The sequence below is a fragment of the Xiphias gladius genome, chromosome 10 (genome assembly GCF_016859285.1).
Source record: "Xiphias gladius isolate SHS-SW01 ecotype Sanya breed wild chromosome 10, ASM1685928v1, whole genome shotgun sequence".
NCBI lineage: Eukaryota > Metazoa > Chordata > Actinopteri > Istiophoriformes > Xiphiidae > Xiphias > Xiphias gladius.
In genome coordinates this window covers 8035696-8056112 of record NC_053409.1, presented here as the reverse complement: position 1 = coordinate 8056112, position 20417 = coordinate 8035696, and the positions used below count along the sequence as shown (strand labels likewise).

General features: G+C 41.2%; 1 protein-coding gene across 1 annotated transcript; it reads right to left on the bottom strand.

The window, feature by feature from the left end:
* Positions 1-493: 493 nt before the first annotated feature.
* Positions 494-19266, bottom strand: LOC120795441 (alcohol dehydrogenase 1-like). The gene is given in 11 exon segments (XM_040137375.1): positions 494-1149; positions 1271-2260; positions 8313-8451; positions 9306-9438; positions 9622-9882; positions 10527-10746; positions 11198-11285; positions 11459-11627; positions 13007-13108; positions 14096-14119; positions 18829-19266. Coding segments are annotated over 10 exon segments (1761 nt in total). The 3' UTR covers positions 494-1149; positions 1271-2073.
* Between the last annotated feature and the right edge of the window lie 1151 nt (positions 19267-20417).

The following is a 20417-nucleotide window of genomic DNA, read 5'->3' as shown; positions in this document are numbered from 1 at the left end:
TTTGTATGAAATCCCAAAGATCCAAATAGATAAAAATAATTGTTATTATTTTTTTTATCTATGAATTTGAGGTTGTGGTGCTACTTTTGCCTGACAAATAAGACAGGAGATGACATGTACAAAAGTTGACGTACTCTAGTCCCAGTTAGTTTTTATTTATTTATTCGCAGCCTAGTACAAATTGTACAAGATTACATCAATGTAACCACAGTGAATCTAGTGTGCATTAACCCAAATGAGGTGATGATAACAATCTTGGGATAATTAGAGAGCAATAATGAACTGTAATTTCTTTGCCATAAAATCTAATGGTAGCCAACATCAGCTGTTATTTTAAGGAGTTATATGGTCTCATGGACTAATCCGGGATCCCATTCCTCGCAGAATAATTAGAACGCTGCCTGCCAAATTAAGCTGACATTGAAATAATTAGGGCTGGTCTGTGTAAGTCAGAGCTAAAACTATTTGACAGATTTTGTGAGCGTAGTTTAATAGAGAATTCAGAGACATCGTTACTCTGACACACCACGCAATCAAAGCAGAACAAAAACAAGAAGGAGACACAGACGGCATCTGTTTAGACTGTTTATTTTGTTCCATAAACACTTTGACATGTTTAGCTTTTGCTCACAAGAACACTGCCAATGATTCTCACAAAGACAATCTGCACGTAGTCCACTCAATACTGTTGAGTTTTAAGTCACAATATACATGCATGTTGAGAGATCAGGCATGTTTATTTTGTATAAATTGAAAGATCAATGTAATATATGTAATGTATTATTTGTACGAATGTTATGCTGAAACTCTGTGTAATACAGTGGTAAATTACTGAATTACTCTGGCGTTATTGAGAGCAACACAGTGGTCTTACTGTGGAGAAAACACTCAGGACTGTCCGGATGCTGTGGAACAAAGATAGAAAAAGGTCCTCCACCTATTTATAATGTATCTGCTTTGTCAATGATTCATTAATGATGAAGAAAGTAGAAGAGTGTAAATCTACCATTTGCCGTGCTTCATCAGTTCATTGGCGTCATTGACCTGGTCCAAAGTCATGTTGTGAGTGATAAACTCATCCAGCTTCACCTTCTTCTCCAGGTAGGCTTTAACCATCTGAGACCGGCCCGCGGTCCTTACTCTTAAAGTCTGAGTTACAAAATGCACAAAAAATAAGAGCGGAGAGTCTTATCCAGAATATAACCAGCTCGAGAATTGCAGACCATTGCAGAGATTCATCCACCAGTGGTGGTTGTCCTATTTGGCTCACCTCCAAACAGGGAGCCCTTCCATGTGCGACCAGCGATGAGCTGACGGGGTCGGGCAGCAAAGTCTCGCAAGCCTGTCCAGCCAACCAGCACGCTGACAGCCCAGCCTTTCACACAAGACTCCAAGGCACTGCGCCAGATGAGGAGAATCAGTTTGGTGTCAGTGAGCTTGTAACAAATTTTACACAAAACGATTTAATGATGTCAAAAAAATATGGGCTGAATGGCAAAGATAGGCTTCAGTTACTTTTAATAGCCCATATTGTCATTTTTACATTTCTGCTAATGAACGGATTACCTTTTGTTAAATGTTATGCCTTTGGCCATAATTTTGTTGGTGTTTTTGCCGTCTGCTGTGTAGAACCCAAAACACTTCCACACACTGCTCCTCCGATGCTTCAGTACAATCAGCACAGCTCTGCTCGCCAGTGTCAACCTCCATTTTTATTTATTAGCTCAGTTTAATGATCTTTTAATAGGACATGCTATGGGTCAAGGTGACAGTGATGCTGGACATCAAGGCAAACTACGTAAGACAGTCTGTTGCACATATAGACTTAAATTGAATTTTAAATTTAACTGGTCATTACAGTTTGAATAATGCATTGTTCCCTGGTGCCAATGAAAGTTCGAATTTAAAAAAAAAACATAACAACCATATTGGTCACTGTATTTCTGGATTTTGGACATAGCCAGGCTAGCTGTTTCCAAGATTTACACAAAGCTAAACTGAACGTGTCCTAGCTTCATACTGAACACAGAGACGTGAGACTGCTGCAATTTTCTTACCTCACTTTTGGAAAGATTACAAAGAAGAGTATTTCCCAAAATGATAAACAACTGAAAACTGACCTTGCTGAAAGTCAGTGACTCCAGGCCCAACACTCTTCGATGCCAGCTGGCTAATGGCCGAGGACGGTTGGGAGGCCATCTTTGTGCACACTCTCCAAAAGGTCGTAAAGATCTGAACGGCACGCCGCGGTCGCCACAATCTGCACCAAGATAAAGATAAGGACCAAACAAAAATAAACACTGGAAATTGAGGGGACAGGCCGATGAGTGCAGTGCCAGCAAAGACTTCTCATTATATTGATATTTTTTTATTCTGAGTTAATGTAGAAGATATCACTAAATGGATCGCATGAGCTGCACTGGGCAGGGATTTTCTCATAACAGTAGACCTCTGTGACAACCAGCGTGTGACAACGGTGGCTGCAGAGAAGATTGAAAGTAACATTGTTGTGGGAAGTTCATCCCCCTAAACGCTGCCTACAAGTGCAAACCTGTGTATGCGCACTGTCGTGTCTTGATAGCGGTCTCTCACCTTGATGTGGACCCCGTTGGCCCGGGGAGGGGCTACCTCCACCTCCTCAATCACCAAAGGCTTGTTGGGCTCCCAGGCCACTGCTGCCTTGCGTTTAATGACCTAGAGGGCGGGGACACCAGCATGAAACGACCCAGCATGAAGTATGACAAATATTACCATAGGCTACCGCTATTGAACCTACACTAGGGTGGGTTACCAAAGAAGTGCCACAGTGCCACGACCCCTTCCTGAAATGTCTCAAGTACCCATTCAAGTGGCATTTGTAATATAAAGTGCACTTACATCAACCGGCTACAGGTCGAGAGGTTTCAAGTAGCCTTTTTTGGGAGCCATAAGGGCAGAAAGAGATGGAAAACACTACGCTTTGTGGAGCCCGGAACACCGTATATACTCTGTGCTCCTGCATATCACACAAGCAGAAGTTGTCAGCTTTTCACATATACCGTAAAAAGCAACCTGTTACATTAGCAAGAACCAGGATACAGCGTTGCCATTCTTTGTGCTACAACTCAAGGCGAGCATTCAGCACAGGCTCACATCAATGTCAAATTGAGTTATATGCCACATTGCAAAAAAAGCATCATATCAAGCCAACAAAAGGGTTTCACATTGTCGATATATTTTTTAATTACATGTTGACAGCTGTGGTTTCGGTGTCTCTAATACAGCTGCTCCTCAGAGAGGAGGTTCCACATGCAAGTTATTTGGCAAACATAAATTTTATCAAGAGAGACCGTGACAGGGTATTTTAAGGTCAAGCTGCCCTGTCTTGCAACACAGGCAGTATGCATGCACAAATCACACACAAAATAAACCTAATAAAAACATCGTCATAATTAAAAGTGCTCACATGATGGAATGTACTGTGGCCATTTCTGCGGCAAAGATAAGAGAAAAGAAGCGAGAGAGGAGTTGATAGAGGAGTGTAGCTACAGGAGTGGGGAGGAGAGAACGAGAGATCCTTGCACTTTATTTATTGCTGCAATATAATAAGTTTGGCAAAATTTAAAGGGTCAGGGACTCTGTTTTTGACAGTACTTGGAGACTACCATTGGTTATTGGTAAAAAATTTGCTGCAGCCATGTCATGAGTTCCCAGTTACCCAGACCTGGATAACAGATGTGGAGCCTGTCTGGACTAAACAAGCAGCAACCACCACAACTGAGTGTAAATCAAACAAATGTGCTGTTTTTACACCAAAATATTTCCTGTTAAACAAGAAGTTGCCTTCTTGCCCAGAGTTAGATGAGTGAACTGATACCAAACAGACAGCACCAAACGCCGGAGCTTTACAGAGGAACGTAGTTACCACACTGCGTTACATTAGCAGCAGCAGGTTCCATACATCGGTGATGTATAGAGTTCAGGGCGAGAGAGCGAGAAGGAACACACTTCTGGATTTTGATTCTTCGCTGCTTGTGCTCCCCAGAATTTAAATCTTAAACCTGGTAGAGGATGTTTCTTGTAAGATTCATGAATTATTAAAGCAATGCCTGTTGCCATAATACTATGTTTAATCTATAACATTTAAATGCACAGCTTACATTGCTGTATTAACCCTTACTAGTGCCCCATACACACTGCTCTGACATTTTGAGAAATACAAAGCCGGGGAACTGCCGTACCCGGTCCCAGCTGTATATAGGAGGGGTTTAGCTAATGCACGCATTTTAAGTATCTTCAGTTTATTTAAATTTAGTTACAACGATAATCCAAGATGTGTAGAAATACATTCTGATTTGAAAAACCTACTGCAATCTTCAGAGAGAGGAATTCAGACCACATGAATTCAGCCGGGGTTATTTTAAAGTTGTTAGATGTCACAATTAGATATTCACTTGCTTATAAAATTTGACCTATCGTCTATCATCGTCTATTATTTGCTGCCATAGTTTTTCGTCCCCTCTGTGTTCTGCTCATTGGATAAGGAGAATTAGTTTATAATGGGGAGATCACATTTCAAAGACTTAGAGAAGAACATGGCCTCTCAAGGGGCAAATTATGAAAATCCTGTCTCACACCTCTCATCTCATTTTAGCTTTGTCCTCAACAGAGGGCAGCAGTGACACTGTGTGTGAAATGTCTTTCACAGACAAAACCCAGAGGGACACAAGAGCCCTACACACTGTAACATTGCAAACAACTTCAAAAATGTTTCTTAAATGAAGGCTTATCATTTTCCATCATTCATGAGCTCAAAACCATCTTCTCAAAGGGTGAGTCGCAAATTCATCCCCTTTGAGCTTCTTTTTTTATGTCCTCCACCAGTTTGGGAACACCTTCCTGATTAAAGTGTATATGAAGTCAGTTTTTCGAGTTTTCCTTTTTAGTGACGCGTGTTATATCAGGTGGCTGCACAAAATTAAACTGCACGAACTCATTTATTCAATAGGGGGAGGTAGTGATGTACATATCATCAGGCGGCTGCAGAAAATGATAGCGTCCATCTATGAAGTCACTAGTCTCACTTTTGAGGCCACAAAATTGCTGTTATGGGCAGGGCAGTATTCTAAACACATTACGAATAAAACTGATTTAAATAAATGTCTCTTACCAGCTACCAGCCTCCACAGTGATAATGATGTTGGTGCCCCCATACTCTGTCGCAGGCCTCCAGGGCCGCCCTCTGCCACGAAGATCACGGAAACAGCACCTGACCTCTACCACAACTCCTGGAGCTACGTGCAGTTTAGTTTATTGGGAAATTTAAACTTCACAATAGTCTCATGGCCATGAGCAGTTTATTACAATGAAGCCATGCAGTCTTGGGTCATGATTCCTGTGGTTCATTCAATACGTAGAGAATTACCTTAGGTATGGGAGCAGTATGGGATCACATTTGCATGATCATGATGTGGCCCTCTTGACAATCTCACCATGATAACCACATTGCAACATTTCAGTGTCAGTTTATCACGTGACAAGCCAACATTTTTTCTTTAAATGACGAAAATTTAAATTTCTAAGTCCTGACAACTTGTAATTCTTACTTTTAAGTAAAAATCTAGAAATTCTTGCACAATGTTTAGTTGATTCATTTCCTGAAAATCTCTCAGCACTCCCTCTGCTTCTTCTGCGGAAGCCGAGGTACCGCTAAAATAATCGTAGGCGTGGTGGGGTCCATCAATCAGCAGTTTTCATTCTACTCTAGCTGATGCTGTAAACTGTCATGTTATATTGCAAAATGTGACAGAGCAGGGTTTTTTAGTGAAATGCATTTCAGGAATTAAACATGAAACACTGCAAAAATTGCAAAAAAAAAAAAAAATTTCCATAAAAGACTGGAAATGAGGTCATGATGTAGGGTATTAATGAGTCCTGACAATCTGATGACTCCCACATAAAGAGGCACATTAACGAGCTCTAACCAACCAGTCTGATGTGTGTGGAGATGCGTCTGGCTATTTTGTAGCATCCTGGCGTCATTTGCATGTGACTTAATAAAGGTAAACACAGCGGACACTGCGCGTAATTGGAGGCCGCACATTTATCAATACACGCATCCTGCTACATTAAGATGGCTGCAGGGATTAAATGGAGAAGTTTTTTCATGCAGTATAAAGCAGCTGTAGACAATAGATGCAGAAAGAATCACTCAAATTCATTTATAGGTAAATGCTGTACTTCTATAACCACATTAAAAGAAATGTTTGATGCTGATTTAAACATCTACTAGCTGGACAGTGATTAACTAAAATAGCTGAGTTACATTTAAAGCATTATTACGTCATTTCTGCAACCTTGCTCCAAGTATTTTATTTTTTTCTATTGTTGATAAAATCACCAAAAAGGCAGCAGATTGATGACGTGCAAGAAACAGACTTGGTTCTGAGACATCTATTCTCAGCACCGGAGAACCTCTGACCTGTTTGCGCCCCTCCTCCCACCTGTGCACTATGAGCTGAGCACCAAAATACTACACAGATGGGCAGAGCAAATTTTCAGGAAAATACTAAAATGTCTTTTACAATCAGCCAGAACCGTAGTAAAATGTTACTCTCCTTTTGCTGTAACGCCAAGGTGAGCACTCTTCCAGGGGAATCAAAGTGACTTATATGCCACCGTGCACAAATGGGTTTCACATTTTCTTTGTGCATTTTTTAAATTACATGTAATTCTAGTAGAGTAAAGTGCTTTCACTTTCACAGTATAATTTAATGTAGGGTTGGCAAATCAGTTGTTCTCACAACTGATAAATGAAGTGGTCTTCCTTCATTTTTGGCCATTTTTACTCCACTGTGGAGCTACAGTGAATTCACTGACTTCCACCATTATCTTTTCTGGCTTACTAGCCTCTTGTTGTTGCCAATATCCACAGTTACGTAAAACTGTTTGGACAGTTGTTTCACAGCCCATGCCAAGTAAAAATCGGACATCCAATATTTCACCGTGGCAGAGGGCACAGAAGGAGAAAACGGAAATATTTTTTATTATATATATTTAATGCAGTAACAATAATAATTCTGATTTTAGAAAAAGGCGATCACATAAACATCCTGATGGACAGGGACTTTTGTCGTTGATTAAAAATTGCTGTAGAAAAAAAAAAAACTTTTGCAGCTATGTCAACAGTTCCCAATACTCCAATTTGGGTAACAGGTGTGGAGGGACCTATGGACCTGAATTGGCACAAACAAGCCGCAACCACCACAGATGATGACTCCCTATAAATCAGAGACTTTCCTCCAGTACAAAACAAGCTCATTGGTCGTCTGTGCAGGCAGGTTATTATGAGCCATAGTTACGTTTTAATATTAGATTGGAGTTCCTCGTCAAAAGTGAAAACGTTCAGTTTCAAGATATTAGCAAGTATGTAAGATAAGCAGCCAAACGGCATTATATTAGATTGAAATATCAAACACTGGCTAAATCCAGTTGGTGAGGCCAGTGAGAAGAGCACACACAGAACACAGATACAAAAACGCCTCTGTGAAATAACCAGAATTGTTCGGCAGCAAACGGTGCAGTCATGTATGACCTTTTCACTTACAATAAGGAGTTGGTTGAGAAATTAAGTTCTCATGGCAGGTTATTTAAGAAAAGGTGTTATTGCAAGGTGTTTATTGTCATATAAAATCAAAATGCCTGGTGTTTAACTGAAATGAGGTTTCCCTCCGAATGAACTCCTCAAGAAAGTGTTGTAACATGCGAAGGCAGAAGGCAAAGGTGGTGGACAGATCCTGCATCCCTTCCCTTGCAGAATGATTTCAGTGCTGCCTGCCGAGTGAGGCAAACTGTGATATAATTAGGCTGGTCTGAGTAAATCTGAGCTAGAATGATTTGACTGACAAGAACACTTTTTTGGTCACCCGAAACACAATGCAATGCAGAGTTTAGTGACATGGTAAAGAAAGCTTTGTAGACAATTAAACGTCGTTACACAGAAAAGGAGTTCACAGACAATAACGTTTAGACCATTTGTTTTAGCTTTTGCTCACATAAACACTGCAGATGATTCTGATCATCACAATGTGTACATAATCCACTGCAAAATGTTGACTGTCAGGCAAGCATACTGTGCAAAAATCTCCTTATTGTATGCATTGTACTGTGTGTATGAATATTGTGTTGAGATTCAGTACAACGCAGTCGCAGGTCATTGAAGGATTTTGGCTTCACCGAAAGCGACATACATGTAGTGGTTTCATTATGGAGAAACACCAGCTAAATGCAGCCAGCTAAATAAATCCCGAATAGAGGAGAAAGTATAAACATACCGTTTGCCGTGCTTCATCAGATCAAGGGCGTCATTGACCTGGTCCAAAGTCATGTTGTGAGTGATAAACTCATCCAGCTTCACCTTCTTGTCCAGGTAGGCTTTAACCATCTGAGGCACCCCGCCCATACTCTTAAAGCCTGAGCCACAGAGAACACACACTTAATAAGATAGGAACAAATACAGTCTTCTCTGTTTGTTGAGCCATTAAAACAGCCTCTCAATTCCCAAAGTGGACTCCATAATGCCAGTGCTACTGTTGCCAGTACACAAACACCTAAACAGCCAGGCATTAGAGTGCTCTATGGAAATTAATATTGAACCCGCAAACTCCAAACGCACACTGCACTAACTGGCCTCTAACAAGCCAATAACAACACAGTATTGTCAGCAATGCGTATTTACGGTCCCACCAACTATTAACTCAAAAGAAACCAATAGACTGATCACTGACATCTCCCTCAAATTAACCCAAAATGCTATATCCTTTCTCACTGCTAGCTTCCTGCAGCTAATGCTAATGCTACAGACACTCTGCCATACACTATACTCTGTAAGTTAGGGCTCTTGAGCTGAATGGCTAATGCATTCGTAACCCATTTATATGTCACAGCATGGGTAGTACCGGTAAAATGATTTTAGGTGTAGGGCATTACCACTGAGCAGCTACTGCACAGCTATTAACAATACATACGAGAAATGCTAGGAGAGAAACGAACAAAAATACTTAAAGGATGAGGGTCATCCGTCATCATCCCTCATGGTCTAAACAAAAAGTTGCTCTTTGCATTCATCTGTAGAACGCCACTCTTATGTATTCATGTCTACTCGCATGTACTCGCTCCTCTGCCCTCCGGCTCATGTCAGGTAAGACCAACCCTCTTGAGACTGACAACCAAAAATCAAAAATGACAAATAACAACCTGTGACTGTGACAGTTTAGTAGCGTTTTTAATTAGTGGGGAGGGTCATATTTGACTGACATGCCTCTCACCCCCAAACAGGGAGCCCCTCCATGTGCGTCCAGCGATGAGCTGAATGGGTCGAGCAGCAAAGTCATACATGTCTGTCCAGCCAACCAGCACGCTGACACCCCTGCCTTTCACACACGACTCCAAGGCTCTGCGCTAGATAGAGAAACAGCACAAAGTCAGCGGGCTTGTATCCACAGGGGTTCAAATCCCCCGAGTAGCTGAGAAAATCTGGGCTTTAATAGTTAGCCTTCCTCTTGGGAAATAATCTTAAATATAATGAGCCTTCCTGAGCCAGTTTACATCAAATCTTTGTGTAAACCTCTGTATCTGCCTCACCATGACTCCCACATTCCCGACACACTCCAGGGAGTGGTCCACTCCTCCTTCAGTCATCTCAGCCAACACGTGGCTGAAGGGTTTATTGTGATCCTTGGGGTTCACAAAATCGTTTGCTCAGAACACCTTGCCCTTCTCAAACTTCTCTGGATTGATGTCAAGAGCAAAAATCTCCCTGGCTCCTGCAGCCTCGCAGCCCATGACCGCAGCCAAGCCCACAGCTCCCAGGCCAAACACAGCACACTTGGAGCCTGGTTCCACCTTAAGTGGCAAAAACTCTAGCAAACATGGCACTTTAGGCAGGACTTCTTCATGTTCCGTACTGAATACTGTGGAGCTACACAAAGTTAGTATATTTCATTTCCTATATCCAAGCTAAGAAATAATTTCAGAGTGTGTTGGAAAAATTCTTACCCTTTATGCACATGACTGTGTAATCATCTCATATTGACCTTTTTGTATTATTATTCGTGTGAGAGTCTTTACAACTCTCTCATGACAACAGAGGCTGCACCCAGGGAAAGATGTGAAAACCAGAGAGGAACAGGGCACTCTTGTTCCTCTCCTCAAGGCCGTCTCACTTGTCTATACCCGCATAATAAGCAAAGAGCTATCTTCACCATGTGTGTGATATATGTGAGCGAGAATACAAGCCTCTGTCCATTTGGCATTATAAAAGTCTCATGTGAACTCTGTATTTTTGAACATTTGCACCGCAGGCTCTCTGTGTGTAACTTGTTCCCCTTGCCGCAAGAAAAAACAACCTACTCTTGTCAATTTCAGACGGTGTTCCTGAGTTTGTTTTAGAATTTTCCTACCAGAGGGGTGAGGGAGAAATTCAATACAGCAGCTATTATCCTTCAACAATACATGTTGGACTATCACCAACAGTAAGACATACACACCTTAGCAGTATTAACTGCTGCTCCGAATCCTGTACAGACCCCGCATCCAGGGAGACAGACTTTTTCCAGAGGGGAAGCGGGGTCAATCTTTGCCATAGGGATCTGGTTCATCATAGTGTACTGTGAGAAGGTGCCGGTTCCAATAAACTGCAGCACTTTTTTCCCCTTAGGGGTAAACCTGGATTCTGCTGATGCCATCACATCATAATGATCAGCACCCCTGAACAGAGAATTTATTAAAATGAAAATACAACCTGATACTAAATTGTGTTAGTGTGCACAGTTAAACACAGGTTTAACTGTGTTATATCAACATAACTGCATAAACATAAGTATACTATATTTGTATTAAATTGCTATCTATCTATCTATCTATCTATCTATCTATCTATCTATCTATCTATCTATCTGTCTGTCTGTCTGTCTGTCTGTCATCTTGTTTATACATATTTAGAGTTAACAGTAAGGTTTGGTTAATATTTTGGTATCTAAAGTTATGAGGAAAACCCAGAACATGTTGAAATAATTTATTCCTTCTCAGACACCCACATCACTTACAATAGTTACACAAAATGCACAAAATGTTAATGCACTGTCAAATGGGTCTGCGACCTGATGAATACATCCTGGATGAATGAAATCAAGAGATGAAAAGAGAAAGATGAGCTCACCATCCTTTCTCACCATGTTTGGTCTTAGGACTCTTACAGAAGCGACATTCTCTGCACTGGGAGATGAACAGAGGAATCCCCTTGTCTCATAAAATTCAAAAACAGTGTTGCCATGTTAAAAGAATTTTGGGCCAGTTTACAAAAAAACAAATCAAATTTGGAGCTGGACTGAAAGGCACAAATATGCTTTGGTCTAGCCTCTGCTACCACTAAGTCTTACAGGGAAAGAAATTAATCCTGAGGTGGTAAGCTTTAACTGAACTGGCTGAAATTCAGTGACTCCAGGCCCGACGCTCTCTACAATGCTGGCTCCCTTATGGCCAAGGACTGCTGGGAAGCCGTCTTTATGCATGCCCTCAAACAGGTGGTAAAGGTCGGTGTGGCACACCCCAGTTGCCACAATCAACACCGAAGCAAACGATCACATCGGCTAATTTCTGATGCCTCTTTCATTTGAACATTTTTATAGCTGCATTAGCAATCGACAGTGCGCTAAACAATTTCCCTAAACAGCATGAGTTTCAAGGGTGGTGTCTTAGTCTTTCCAAAACCAAAGACACAAGCGCAAAAGTGTAAGGAATGGGTTAAACTGTGTGTTTATCTGCTCTGATGGAAGATGAAAACATTAGCGTGTCTAGCTAAATACCTAGAGTAATAACTGAGCATTGCTTCCAAGGCCAAGGAGTATTTCGTAACTAACTAACTAATTTTTATGGTGGTATAGACCCTATATATATATATATTACCCTGGAAGCTACTAGCAATCAATCTGAGTAAAGAGTAACGTTATCTAGCAGCTTTGCCCTGCTCTTTATTGGATTTGGGGAAGTTTACACTCCAGCAACTCCAGCCAAGCCTGTTACCCAGGACACTGTTTTGGTTATTTATTTGGTCCTTCTTCTTCCCTAAAAAGTGTTTATTTTGTAATGTTAAAAATAAAACCTACTATTTGAAAATTTGAACAATAGCGCATTAATTGAAACTCTTGAAAGTCTTCTGTTGGCGGTAAACAATGAACTACCTGTTAAGATTCTTTTCTTCATCAGACTGTATTTATAATACTAGGTCTAACTAGCTCTACACTGCAATGCAAGAACAACGCTTTTTCTTTATTTAAATGTCTTCTACATGGATAATCAGCTGGTGAGGGTGTTGAGATGCACTGAGATATGTAGCTTTAGCTTCAGTCATTCCGCACAATATCACGTACCGTATGTAGCCATCAAGTCCATAATTAAGAGCCCTGTACAGGGTTCTTGTTTTAAAACGAGTCAGATAGAAATATAAAAAGTCACCCAGAGATGCTGCTTTCAACTAACTCACAGAGCTAACATTACCCTTATTGGCTAGATGGCTACGGCTGGTGAAATCTGCGACAGTTGTCGTTTCAGCTGATAAAATTGATGGCTAGAAAATGGCTGGAAATGAAAAGCCTGCTTTTGTCTGACTATGACTGTAATCAAGGACCCATTGTTCCAAAAATTATTAAGAATTTTGAGAGGTACATCTGCCACCTCCATCATTGCGAACTGCATATGTGCCATCCCTGAATGATGACGTTAACTCTGCTGAGAAAATCTTAAGTTTTCAGATCTCTAGCTTCATCATCAGCGACTTGTCTTAACTTTTTATTTATTCTTATGGTTACCATTTATGTCACTACATAGGATTTCTGATTAGCAAAGTCCTTACAATCTGCAGAAGACTCTCCCCTACCACAAAACACATTTATTCACTAACCCTTACTTACAAGTTTAGTAGAACATCTGTGTGTGTGAACGTGTTTTTTTGAAAGTGGAGGTTTCTAACCTTGATGCGGACGTCGTTGGCCTGGGGCGGAGCTACGTCTATATCCTCAATCACCAAAGGCTTGTTGGGCTCCCAGGCCGCTGCTGCCTTGCACTTGATAACCTAGAGGGCAGTGACAGCCAAAGTGAAATACCACATTGTTGGCTGCTGCTCCAGGTAAACTATGCAAGGATGGGTTTCTGGAAAAGGCACCACATGGCAGTTTCCTAAAACACTTCAAGCATCTACATCAACCTGGCACAGGTTCAGAAATTTCAAGTATCTCTCTGCATTCTACTATGCGTGACTGAATGGTGGATCAAATGTCACTATCCTATGATTTCAAGGCAAGCAGACATCTAAAGGTGTCAAACTGACTTATATGCCACCATGCATTTTATTAAATTACATGTAAATACAGTGGGGTTTTTATGTCTCTGATACAGCGGCTGCTGGAAAAAGCAAACATTACATGAAAAGCAAGTGTTTGTTTTTATTCCACTGTGGAAGTACAATCAATTCTTGGGCTTCCACCATTATCTTTTTTCAGCCTACTGCCCCATTCAGCTTTGCCAATATACACAGTTGCACAAAAAAACGGTCTGGATAGTTTTAAACCTCGGCCAAGTCAAAACAGGGCATGCAATCTTGCATATTGAGGGGACAGAAAGAGAGAACGGAGATTCCAAATGTATTTTATTATTATACATTTTTATAGCAGTGAAAATAATAATTCTAAGTTGATTTTGGTGAAATAATTAATACATGTGCAAAGATAATTACATTAAAACACTGAACATGAGAGCACTGAAACATTTATTTATAGTGTTGTCAGGCGTAAACTTGGTATATTACACCCATCCACACTTCAGCCACTGAATTAACATCACATACACTAACATAAAAAGCTCTCAAATTTGAAAACATTTAATGATCACGTAAATAATCTCATAAAATTCAAGTAAAATATGTTAATGTGAGGTTCATTTACATTGTTTTCTGATGTTTGTTTTATGACCTACCTGACTATACTTATACAATGCTATGAAAAACTCATTAAAACATCCCAGTTGCACATATGAGCACTCCCATATTGACTTATGTACCTACCTTTCGAAGCTGTTGCCATTTTTGCTGCAAAGATTAGTGTCAAAAAATGAGAGAGGAGTCGTGAAAAAAAGAAGAGAGCAGCAGGACCAGAGAGTGAGAGGGAAAGAACCTGGACTTCAGATTTTCATACTGCTGCAAGAAAAAAAACAGTTACGCAAACAATCAGGTGGGCCGGGACTTTGAATGTTTCTGAGTGTGCTTTGTCACTGTTTATCAGTTAATGTAAAGTAAAAAAAAATTCAGCCATGTTATCAGTTTCTGATAATCAAATCTGGACACCAGATATCGAGACTGAGAAGAGTTGGCAAAAATGGGCCGCAACCAACACTGATGAGCCAGTGTTACCTGAGATAGCGTTATGTTTGCCAGACACATCGGTGAGTCCTCTTTCCGAAAGACTTTTCTCATGTAATTTTTTAAAATATTTTTGATATTTTTGACAAAAAAAAAAATTCAACCACCATACAGTTTGATTACAAATTGTCATATTTATTTGTTTTTGTTAACGAATTAAAAATATTTAAGAGACAAACAAACAACAAACCAGTCTAGTAATAACTACGCAACACCAGTCTCTGCAATATCAGTCATGTGGTTCATAAATATAAGTTAAGTGACCAGACCCGAATTCACGATGACAGTGATTCAAACAAAGCAAGACCAAACCAATTAATGAAAACTATACAAAATAAAAACAGCAACCAAAGAGAAACAAACACAAAAACAAAAGAAAAAAAGAAAAAAGAAAAAGGCCCTGTACTGTCAGCAATAAAACCTGCTTTTTTCAAACTGTCATCTGGAATGCCTTGGCCAGTATCCCTTTCCCACCTCATTTTTACCCCTTTCAACACTGGCAACTGAATGCTTCTAATGTATTCATAAAACCTTTACAACCGAAAATGTGTGTGTTTTCTTTTTAGAAAAGAGATCCTAGATTCCGGTCATACAACCAAATTTAAATTTTCTATCTAATTTGTAAGAATATTCAGAAGTCTGAGGTAGGCAGATCATGCTTATTTTTGAGATCCTCAAAAGAACTAAAGATCTCCCCATTGTCCATAACCTGTATGCCTGAATTGATCCATCTTTCCCAAAACAGTGGTTTCCCATTTTTTTTAACAGTTTCTTGTTGTGCTATACAGAGGCTCTTGCTGTGGACCTTCACTTGAATTACCATCCTCAAAGTTTTTCGGTTGTGGTGGATTTTTGTTTTTTTTTCCCTCTCGTTGATCGGGGCTACATCAATAGACTATCCAACGTAGAACTGATGTGTAGGTGAGGTACCACAACCCTCACATATAGTGATGGGCCTCTTAGAGATTTTCTCAACAAATGAACCACGGAGACTGAGTACAATTCGTTGGTTTATTTACACTAACAATAAGCTCAAGCAAACCAAGTTGTTGCAAGAGCAAGTGCCCTGCAAAGAAAAGCCTCAATATTTTCTATACTAATCTGGTTGGTTGCTGCTAGACTCCTGGAAAGATTTGTTTGGGAAAGGCAAAGACGTGAGATTTGGAACATCCTTACACAATAGACTGTCCTTGAAAATGTGTATTTTTAATCCAATAGTTATCCTGTTTTGCATGCTCTGTTTTCCTTCTAATTGATGCCAGGTCTCAGTGACCTGGCAGCTGTATGGCTGTTAGTTATACAACTAATACAATCTCTAGGGATCACTTCAGTGTCACTCCCATCAGTGTCACTCTCGAAACCAGGGAGATTTAGTTTACACGGTTCTCAGGCCTCTCATCCAGCTCTCAGCCACCGCCAAATATCTTTCTCAATTAGTCACCTAATTAGTCACACCAAATGTGTTTGCACAGTAACCAAGGCATATGTAAGTGACAGTTGAGTCAGAGCTCAATTAATGATTGCATGTTTGCATAATGACTTGCGTGTGTGCCATTGTGAAATCACCGTGCATGGGATTATGCTGGCAATAAAATAGTAGTACATAATAGGTAATGATACATGTAGTGATAGTAATACAGTAATGCACCTCCACAGTATGATATGACAGCTTCCACACACTACAATCATTTCCCACTTCCACAATCCCCCCCTTGGGTGACTAATGTCATCCACAAATAAGGAAATGAGTGTAGTCATCACATGGTCAAGCCTTTTGCATGTGGTAGAGGGTAAGCCCACACTGAGAGGTTACTAGTACAAATAATGCATGTGAGCTTTTTAAATAATCTTCAGAGCAGTATGGTTTTGCAGTTGAAGGCAGTATCCAAACAATAATGCTACATGATTCATTGTGATACTACATAATGAATTATAATATATTGATCCCCTGGTCACTTATGGTGACATATAATGCTGAATATGTCCCACTGACGCTGTTAGACCTTCAGATACAAACAGCCTCCAGGCTGTATCTGCGCTTCTTAGTCTGGTGTGGGATTTCTTTTGTCTGTGGCTCCTTTCACCTGTTCAAACAAAACTTGATGTATACACGCTAATCGTTGTACATAGCTATGCAACTCTTTGGTTAGCAGGTCCAGCGAGGGACCCTTATGAGGTCTTCGTAGTTATGGCACAGGCATTAGTTAACCCGTAAGAATTCCATGCGGTAATAAATGGGTTACTCTGTTAATTTGCATTCTCATGCTCATTAGTGCAGCAAAGCAGTCAGCCAATCCATTTTGGTTTCCCTACAGATCTTGGCTAGCTCTGGCTTCAATGTTCCATTTGCTCTTTCCACTATCCCTTGTGGCTGCGGGTGAGAAATACATTCTAACCTGTGTTAAATTCTTAAGGCCTGTCCTACTCTCTTCATGATTGCAGTATCAAAGTGGGTGCTATTGTCTGAACTGATCTCCTCAGGAACACACAACCCACGAATGACCTTGCTTGTCAAAAATTTTGCTACAGCTATAGTGTCAGCTCTGGCAGTTGGGCAAGCATCTACCCATCGGCTGAACCTATCTACGAGGACCAGCACATAGTTTTTCTTGTTGTTTGGTTTCACACTTTGTATGAAGTCAATAACAATATGCCATCTGGTGACGGAATGTGGCCTGTAGGTGCTGTGTGATGTTTTCTATCGTTATGTTCTTCACGGATTTCACATTTACTGAGTAGGCTGTTAACATTCTTAATACTTCCCCCCTTGCAACACAGACCAGCCCATGTGCATCAAAAAACAACAGAGGCACTTTTAATAACAACCAACGATGCAGGTAAAGTCATGGCTTGCAACAGATCTGCTACCAATTTGCCATGAGAGACACGTTTGCCATCTGCTCTGATGAAACTTCGCTTTTGCCAAATAGTGCCACTCAGATGGCAGACACCGTATGCATATGAAGAATTTGTGTAAATGTTACATGCCTTACCTTGAACTAAACGACAGGCAGCAGTCAAAGTTATAGTTTGGTTGCCTGGGCAGACGGAGGAGCATACAAAGGTTTAGAAACCAGAGTGTCACAAGTGTTCAGATCATCAGTGGAACTAACAACAGTGTACCCTGCTACGAGGCCTTTGTTGGTTTTAGAACATCAGCTGTCGACAAACATAGTGAGCTGAGCATGGGGCAAGGGATCTGCAGAAAGATCTGATCGTGCTTTGAGATAGAATGTGCCATAATGGGGTGTACCTTCGTGGGGTAATGTTAGACGCGCACCATGATTAACTATATTACAGAAAGAGATTGTAAATTCATTGGCTGATAATATTACATTATAGCCTGACCGTTCAGCATTGGTAATGTCTCAGAGTAGTGAGAAGAGCATGCAAAGCATGTCTGGTGTAGAGAGTGACAGGATGGCTCATAGTTATAGCTGATACCTCCTTGTATGCGTATGCAGCGGTAGCAAAAAAATTACTCGTGCTGTGGCATCAAGCTGTGTACTGAAATAGGCTATGGGCTGCGTGTGGGTACAAACCTGTGGTGTCTGCTCTGAATTAGCAAACCCTTCTTGCTCAGAGACTAACCGATGAAATGGTTTAGCGTAGTCTGGATTTGCCAGTGCAGGTGCACTTGTCAAGTCAGTTCTGATGTGCTCAGAGGCACCATGAGCCTGCTCTGTCCACTGCAGGAGTGTTTGCTTATTTTGAACTGCAGTTTTGATCAAGTCTCTCAGTGTTTAGGTCTTACATGCATAATCAGCAATCCAGGGGCAGGAGTACCCTGCCATCCCCAGAAATGATAGCCTATGTTTTACGTTCTGAGGTTTGGGTGCTTTACAGATAACACCTAAGTGTCTCTAGCTATGGAGCGTGTGTTACTAAGTGACCTCTCTGCCAAGATACTTTACTTTTTCCTTGCAAAACTACAACTTGTCCCTGCTAAATTTATGAACACGGTTTGCTAACATTGTGAAAACTGCAAGTGAATCAGCATGGCATTGCTGCAGGATTAGACTGCAGATCAGCAGGTCATCAATGTATTAAATCATGGTGGACTTAACATCAAGATTGGCTAGGTCCATGGCCAGCAATCGATTAAAGATTGAGGATGATACACAATACCCTTGGGCGAGACAAGTGTATTGATACTGGTGGTCTCCAAATGTGAAAGCAAAAAGGTGGCGGGACAAGGCATGCAGTGGGATGTTGAAGAATGTAGAGCACAAGTCTATTACCGTGTAATACTTGGTATCTAGTGGAACCCCTGACAGTAAAGACGATGGGTCAGGAACTTTTGGGATTTAAGCTTGGACCTCAGTAATTGCACGCAGATCATGTACCGACTTCCACTCCTCTGAATGTGGTTTTCTTACGGGAAAACTAGTATTACAGGGACTTGTAGTTTCCTCCAACACACCTGTGGTTATCAGTCCAATGATAGTCTCCCATATGTGTTCTATCTGAGCAGAAGTGAGTGGATACTGCTTCCGTCGAGGCAGTTTAGCGTTGGGTTTTAGCTGAATGAGAACTTGTCCTGTAGATTTCACCAGTCCCACTTCAGTTGGGTTTTTGGTCCATAGCTTGTAGGGGACTATGTCCAGTAATGCCTCTTCATTATCACTTTTTGTTGTTGTAGTTGGGTCCTCTGTTACTTCTGTCATCTGGTTTGTGGTAGACATATCCAGATAGACTTTTACTGCCTTGGTGGCAACGTAAGCTACCATGGAAATGTGAATGATAGTTCCATTTGGTGTTTTATGAATAAACGGGTTATCTATGGGAATCCACATCGAGGAATTGGCCTTGGCCATCATTGACCCTACTTCCTTTAGTTGGTGGTGGGCTGCCACCATTAGTGAAATACTTGTAACAATGGGACCTAAATCTGGGGTGACTGAACACTATGACAGGAGCTCAGGTGTGAGGTTGGCTGCTGTTGCCACATCTACAGGACCACAATAGATGTCTGTAATATGTATGTCATGTTCTGTCCCCTCCATGGTTTCCTCCCACAATTTGTCATTTGTCAGAATCTGGCTGTAATTCTAGACAGTACACTGTGCTGAGGCCTTGGGTGTGCGGATTAGTCACTTGTAGTAGCTGATGAGCATGTGTGTCTTGGTGATCAAAGGTCACATAAAGTCCCACGTGACTGCAATGTAGTCGCGCATGAAACTTGCACAACAGTTCACGTCCCAAAAGGGTTACAAGGTGCTGTTGGTGAGTACAGGAGTGGAGCATGTAGGATTTGATTTCCCAACGGAAGCTGTTGTGGCTAAGTCATATATAATACCTGTCTATTCCCCAAGAAGCCAGTAGTACACATGGTGTGCGTAGCCATATGCGTAGACAGGATGAAGTCAATCTTTCAAACCCACACTGGAGTATGTGGCACGAGAATCTACCACAAACGGTGTTGATGGTCCTTCATTGATGTGAACGTAGGCAGTTGGCTCCTCCAGTGGAGTGCTAGTCTTTACCCTGAGCATATGCTCCCCCTCTGATTCCTCTGAGCACCCATAGTAGCCCTGTCCCCAGCCTGGGGACACAGGCTGTCCAACATGTTGTCTAACAATGTCAATTGTTGTGGTAGTGACGGTGGGCCCTGGTGTGGTATACCTCACTCCACCTTGCTAACGATTACCTTTGGTTGCTCAGGACAATGTCTTCTCATGTGACCAGGATGTCCACACTGCCAGCAGAGAAATGGGTTCCTGTTTCCATGTGGTGGTGCTTGTGGTGCAAATATTTGATTAGCAAATCTTTATTATGCCATTTGCTTATACTCCACAGCAGTGAACTTATAAACGGGGTGGTTGGCTGTCTCACTACACCTGCTGAATCTCTCCAATACCCGTCGTCCCAAAAATGTGTATGTACGCCTCTGGTTGCAAATTGTATTATCTCCTGGTCCATATTGACTTTGTGGTATTAACAACCTATGCTCCAATTTCCACCATAC